We start from the raw sequence: 7,359 nt of genomic DNA on the forward strand, positions 1-7,359 counted from the left end.
CTCCCTCTCTCCCTCTCTCCCTCTCTCCCTCTCTCTCTCCCTCTCTCCCTCTCTCCCTCTCTCTCTCTCTCTCTCGGAGTCTCAGCTTGTTCATAACCAATGGGAGAGAGGACCCACCTATACTTCACCCACTTTGCACTGGGGATGTTTTTTTCGTGATGGTGGATCTTTTCCTCCAGTTCCCTAAACTCAGGGGCTGGGGCTGTGTGCCCTCACCCAGTGTTTTGGTATTTACCTCGTTTTGCCATTGGACAGAATCATTGGGGTATCTGGGTCACAGTGTGATCCCATCCCAGGGCCACCAGGTCACTGAGGAATGTTGCAACCAGCTCCAGCTACAATCCCTCTCTCCCACCAGCGACCGGTAAATTCTGCCACTTGCTGTCAGTGCCTTAGGGGTCTGCTTACAGTTCCCACCGGTCAGGGATGTGCTGGTGTGAAATCTTGTCCCAACGATTGTAGCAGCTAGACCAACAAACTGAGGATGCACTGTGGCTACCACACGTGTTTCTCGAGCTCTGCATGTGTTTGCACATGTTTCTCTGGGTCGTATGTGTTCCCGTGCATGTGTCTGGTCTGACAGCACCCACATGCACGTCTTTGCCTCCGTGTTCCTACACGTGTGTTTTCTGGGTCGGAGTGTGCATTCCCGCGCGCGTTTCTCTGGGTCGTGTGTGTTCCCACACACGTGTCTGGTTTGGCGTGTGCCCACACGCACATCTCTGGGCCGTCATGTGCCCACGCGCGTGTCTCTGAGTCTGCGTGTGCTCTCGCGCGTTTCTCTGGGTCGTGTGTGTTCCCACACGCGTGTCTGGTTTGGCGTGTGCCCACACGCACATCTCTGGGCCGTCATGTGCCCATGCACGTGTCTCTGAGTCTGCGTGTGCTCTCCCGCGTTTCTCTGGGTCGTGTGTGTTCCCACACGCGTGTCTGGTTTGGCGTGTGTCCACACGCATGTCTCTGGGCCGTCATGTGCCCAGACCCACACACAAACTCACTCTCTCACACACATGCCTGCCCATGTGCTCATGGATGTCCTTCATAAGTTCATACATGCATGCGTGTGCATTTGGACACACGTGTGCAAGTGGATAACTCTACGTGTGTGAGGTTCAGATCCCGCCAGTGTGCAATAAGGGCAGCACACCTCTATGTAGGACTGCTCACAATCATGAAACATACACCGCTCGGTCAGTTAAATTGTGCACGGCTACATATTCCCACTTGCCCATCGTCTCCATGGTGAACTGTTTTTGTTTAAATCTCTTTTCAACAAACCAATGGCAAAATAATAACCCCCTGTCCCACCTCCTACTGTCTTGTGGTGAGATTTGCCAGGGAAATCTTAATGCTTTTTTAAAAGGGAGGTACTTTTACAATGAAGGGGGGAACCAGTGTCTGAGCCAGGACACATTCAGTAAGACAAAGGGACAAAGACAAGCGCCATTTGGAGGAACTGTTTCCTTAATTAAGAATAAGAGTAAAAGCTCAGCGTGTTTACCCGGGAAGTCTGAGGGTTTTTGTACCATTGAGACCTGGCAGTTGGCCGAGACATTTGATATGTGAGTTAATATTTGTGCATCACATCCTGTTTAATTTGTGCAGACAGGTAAGTGATTGTTCAATGCTCTTGGCTTTGTTTCTTGCTGAGGGTGGAGGTGATTATTTGACGTGTTTATGTGGTGTGTGCACCGGGAGCTGGTTTCATTCGGCTCCGGGTATGGCTGCCGAACGCAGGATTGTGTGACGTGGGTCAGAAAGCTCACCAGTGATGGTCACCCCGGTCAAATATCCTAACCCCTTCCATCTGCCCCTCCCCCGCAGAGGCTCCTCCCCGAACACAGTGACAGCAGCATTGAAGGGGCAGCTAATACCCCAAATAAGGGCAGGTGACCCCCCCAGGGGCACCCCAGGGAGTTGATTAAGCCCCTGACCTGCCTCTGAAGGACTATAGAGCAGGTAGTGTTTACCTCGTCTTGCTTTCCCATGTCGTAATCTCTTCCAGCTATGTAACCTGTACAGGTGTGTACTAGATAATACCCTCCAGATAGTATTCATTTCCATGTTTATTCTTTATGAATTGTGATGAATATTCAGCCTGTATCTCCTCACCTGCCTCAGAGATGCAAATGCTGCTAAATTTCCTTTCTGGAAATAATGTTTACTGAGAGGTGCAATTTGATAACAGGCAGGTGAGTACGAGACACTTGCTGTCTCTCATTGCTCTGTTCATGGGTCACTCACTGCAAACACAGCTCATTCATTCTAGCTGTGTCCCTTAACCTTTGACATCTACCCTCTCAGATGTTGAAGCCCTAATTGGAAAGAGTTTGCATCCTCATCCTATTCAGGCAACTCAACAACCAGTCACACTTGACAGGGTGTGACAGTGTACTCTGTATCCAACCCCATGCTGTCCCTGTCCCTGGGAGTGTTTGATATGGGACAGTGTAGAGAGAGCTTTACTCTGTATCCAACCCCATGCTGTCCCTGTCCTGGGAGTGTTTGATGGGTGACAGTGTAGAGGGAGCTTTACTCTGTATCCAACCCCGTGCTGTCCCTGTTATGGGAGTGTTTGATGGGGACAGTATAGAGGGAGCTTTACTCTGTACCTAACCCTGTGTTGTCCCTGTCCTAGGAGTGTTTGATGGGGGACAGTGTAGAGAGAGCATTACTCTGTATCTAACCCCGTGTTGTCCCTGTCCTAGGAGTGTTTGATGGGGGACAGTGTAGAGGGAGCTTTACTCTGGATCTAACCCTGTGTTATAATCACTCACAGTGATGAGATGAATCATCTGGATGTTAAACAGTTTGGTAGAACTGGATGTTGTTGAAATGAAATTTTAATTTCTGTCGCTTTTTTATGGTTTATTATTATTGCCCATGAGTTGTAGGATTGTCAATTAAATGCTTCAATTTAAAAGTAAGCTGCAACTTTTGTACTTACTGCATTTATATAGAACCCAGTCTGTAATTTTCCTCACTTAGCAGCCTGTTCGACATGACAAACTGACAGCTCCCCCACCACAACCCCCACTACACCTTCCCCACATCCTCGACTGCTCCCTCTCAGCCCCTGTCATATTCCACCTCTCCTCCTCCACCCTCTATCTGTTCCACACCTGTTCCTTCCCTCCCTCTCCTCTCCTCTCCTCCACTCTCCCCCCCTCCACTCTCCTTCCCTCTCCACTCTCCTCCCCTCCACTCTCCCTCCACTCTCCCTTCCTCTCCTCCCCTCTCCCCTGCCCCTGTGTCCCCACCTTGTTGACAGATGGACAGAGTCCCATCCCATTAGCCCCTTGTGTGAGCAGCAGCGGTGAGTGGTCTGAGAGGGTCACTGGGTGGAGGTAATGTGTGGAGTGAGGTGAGGCCTGTAGAGTCCACAGGGACACCCAGAGGTGACACTCTGCTTTGTCCCTTGCATCCAGCTTTAAGGGTTCTCAAAGCACACAAACTCCTGACCCAGTGACTGGAAGTTTTTTCCCCACAGAGTGATGAAATAGAAGCTATTGAAGGTGTGACTGTCGGGAATGTGAGCGCTGAATATAATATCTAATGTCTTGTTTTTGTCTCTGACAGTTTGTGGAAGTTGAAGGGCAGATTACTTCTCTGGTAGATCTTTACCCATCCTTCCTAAGGAAGGGTTACAGACGGGAAATCTTCATAGCTATAACATGCACACTCAGCTACCTACTCGGCTTGACCATGGTAACTGAAGTAAGTTCAGGAACATGACCCCTTTGTTCATGTCTTTAAACATTATAGAGGTTTATAAAATCATGAGGGGCGTGGATAGGATAATTAGACAAGGTCTTTTCCCTGGGGTGGGGGAGTCCAGAACTAGAGGGCATAGGTTTAGGGTGAGAGGGGAAAGTTACAAAAGGGAGCTAGGGCAAATTTTTCACACAGAGGGTGGTGCATGTATGGAATGAGCTGCCAGAGGGTGTGGTGGAAGCTGGTACAATTACAACATTTAAAAGGCATTTGGATGGGTATATGAATAGGAAGGGTTTGGAGGGATATGGGCCGGGTGCTGGCAAATGGGACTAGATTAATTTAGGATATCTGGTCAGCATGGATGTGTTGGACTGAAGGGTCTGTTTCTGTGCTGTAGATCTCTATGACTCCTAAGTGGGCGGTCAGAGAGGATGGAGAGAAGGCGGAAAAGATAAGGTGGGAGGGGAAATGGTGGGGAACGAGGAAGATGTGCGATGGAGGGATAGGTAAGACATGCAGAGATGGAGGGAGGGTGGATAAAGGAGGGAAACACACTAGATGAAGGTGAGAGGAGGGAGGGAGAAGAGAGCTAGAGGGCTGGAGGATACCGAGGGAGGAGAGAGAAGGCAGGCAGCTGGTGATGTATGGAGGGCAGGAAGGGGGGGAAATGGATGGAGAGCTGCTGGAAGGGATGGAGGGAGGATCAGCTGGGAATCCTACTGCTCTTATTGAGTGTAACGCTGTTTGTTTTCCCTCCCCTGACAGGGTGGGTTGTATGTGTTCCAGCTGTTTGACTACTATGCAGCCAGCGGCATGTGCCTTCTCTGGGTGGCATTCTTTGAATGTATTGCAATAGCCTGGGTGTATGGTAAGTGATGGTACTCATTTCCAACCCACAACAGGTACACTCACCACACTGACTCTAAACCCACAGGCAACGCATTACCCTGAGACAGACCCCACAGTACTGTACCTCAGTGTTATACAGGGACAGACCTGCCCCCACCAGTACTGTACCCCAGTGTTATACAGGGACAGACCTGTCCCCACCAGCACTGTACCCCAGTGTTGTACAGTAATACCATCCTGCAGTAATTGGAGCTCTCCGGCAGCCAATTCTGCCTCCAATGCCCCATATGTCACTACATCAAAATCCTGGATCTCCTTCCCTCCCAGGATTGCTGGTGTATCTACACCAATGGACTGCAACAGTTGAAGAAAGCGGCTCAGTGCCACCTCCGGGGCAACTAGGGATGGGCAGTAATTGCTGGGCCCAGCCAGTGACACCATAAATTAATTTTTTAAAAACTGAATTTTCAATTGATGTTGCAAGCACCCATGTTGGGAAATTCTGACCTATTACCTTTGTCCCTCCTCATAAGAAACATTGAAGAGCGAAGCAGGAGGCCATTCGGCCCTTGTGTCTGCTGCACCATTCAACAGGATCATGGCTGATGACTTCAAAATATTCACACATCGCACTGTCCCCGTTCACTGGGGGAAGTGAGTTTCACAGACTCTCGGAGAACAAACTTCTCCTAATTTTCATCCTGAATGAGGGACCCTTTAATTTTAAACCATGCCCCCTCGTTCCAGTCTCTCCCATGAGGGGAGGGGTGACCCTATCAGATACCACTCTGTCAAATCCTCCCCCCTCTCCTGATCCTGGATGTCTGGATAAGATTCCCTCTCATTCCCCTCTGGTTACAAGCTCAGATCAGTGCTGAAAGTTAACTCTCGCTATCCCAGCAATGCACCTCACTCAACCACTTCTGAAAAGTACATTTTTTTATTAAATGAGGAATATGCACAACTCAGGTTACACTGTGCTCCATTTATATCCTCACTGGCGTACTGTACTGGCGTATTTTTATATCCCATTCATCTTGCAATAAACCACAAGCTGTAGGTTTGAGCTTTGCTCTGAACAATACAGTGTTCCAACAGCATACATATTTGCACGGTGGCTCAGTGGTTAGCTCTGCTGTCTTACAATGCTCAGGACCTGTGTTCCATTCCAGCCTCGGGTGACTGTCTGTGTGGAGTTTGCACATTCTCCCCGTGTCTGTGTGGGTTTCCTCCCACAGTCTAACAATGTGCAGGATTGACTACACTAAATTGCTGGTAGTGTGCAGGCTAGGTGGATTAGTCAGGGAAATGCACTTACAGAGATTGGATGGGCCACTCTCTGAAGGATCAGTGTAGACTTGGTTGGCGAAAAGGCCTGCTTTCACAGTGGTTTTCAGTGATGCAGTAAGAATGAGAGGAGTGTGTGACCACCAATGGAAAGGTTCCCTCTGTTTCTCTCTCTCTCTTTGCAGAGGCTGCCTGACTTGCTGAGTTTCTCCAGCACTTATACTTTTATTTCTGACTTTCTGCAGAGAACATAGAACATTCCAGCATAGTACAGGCCCTTCGGCCCTCAGTGTTGCGCCAACCTGTGGAACCAATCTGAAGCCCGTCTAACCTACACTATTCCATTCTCATCCATATGCCTATCCAGTGACCATTTAAATGCCCTTAAAGTTGGCGAGTCCACTACTGTTGCAGGCAGTGCGTTCTACACCCCTACTACTCTCTGAGTAAAGAAACTACCTCTGACATCTGTCCTATACCTATCACCCCTCAATTTAAAGCTATGCCCCCTCGTGCTCGCCATCACCATACTTGGAAAAAGGCTCTCCCTGTCCACCCTATCTAACCCTCTGATTATCTGAAATGTCTCTATTAAGTCACCTCTCAACCTTCTTCTCTCTAACGAAAACAATCCCAGCATTTGCTGGGACAGCTGCTTATCGTTTTATGACATACTTCTGAGGAGGACGTATTTATTAGTGCGGATGTTGACTCAGCTTGTTCTAGTTATAATCACATGCTGATAGCACTCCCTTCCTTCCCCATTGACAGCAGATAAGGACATTGACTTTATTTGAGACCACAGCTCCCTGTTTTTCCTGATACTTGCCGTGAGCTCAGGTCTGGAGTGCGGAGATGCCAGGCAGGATAGAAATATTTCTACAGAGGGTTTTGTTTTGTTTTCTGTCACGCTGCCATCAGTAATGTCTGTGGAACTGGCCATGACAGGATGATGATGTGGAATGTTACAGCACATTAACAGGCCATTCTACCCATCAGCTCTGTGCTGGTGTTAATGCTGCACACCTTCTTCCTCCCACCCACCCCCATCTTCATATCCCTCCCTATCTCAATATCCTCCTATTCCTTTGTCCCTTGGGTGTTTAGCCAGTTTCCTGTTAAATATATTACTGCTAGTTACCACATACTCTTCCCACTGGAGTGAGTTCCTCATTCTCCCCCTTCTCTGGGTAAAGATATTCTTTCTGAATTCTCAACTGCATTTGCTGGGACTGTCTTAGATGTATGATCCCTGCTTTTGGACTTTGCCACAAGTAAAGACTTCTTCCTCCACATCAGCTTCCTTTATTATTTTCTTCTTAAAGGCTTTTTATTAATTCATTTCCCCATCCCCTTGTCCCACTGTAAAGACCCTGTTAATTCTGTCCTGAAAGTTATACCTCCTGTACTATTGTGTGCAGTTCTGGTCTCCTTCCTTTCGGAAAGATGTGGTGAAACTTGAAAGGGTTCAGAAAAGATTTACAAGGATGTTGCCAGGGTTGGAGG

At 48.5% G+C, this 7,359-nt stretch overlaps 1 protein-coding gene across 1 annotated transcript in view; it reads left to right on the top strand.

Moving 5' to 3' along the window:
• Positions 1-7,359, top strand: part of LOC122558788 (sodium- and chloride-dependent taurine transporter-like) — a 40,879-nt gene that overhangs the window by 6,752 nt on the left and 26,768 nt on the right. Inside the window, exons 3-4 of the mRNA XM_043707564.1 lie at positions 3,580-3,717; positions 4,483-4,585. Of these exons, the coding sequence (XP_043563499.1) occupies positions 3,580-3,717; positions 4,483-4,585 (241 nt within the window). The remainder of the gene's footprint in view (positions 1-3,579; positions 3,718-4,482; positions 4,586-7,359) is intronic.

This window comes from Chiloscyllium plagiosum, chromosome 18 (assembly GCF_004010195.1).
Source record: "Chiloscyllium plagiosum isolate BGI_BamShark_2017 chromosome 18, ASM401019v2, whole genome shotgun sequence".
NCBI classification, from domain to species: Eukaryota; Metazoa; Chordata; class Chondrichthyes; order Orectolobiformes; family Hemiscylliidae; genus Chiloscyllium; species Chiloscyllium plagiosum.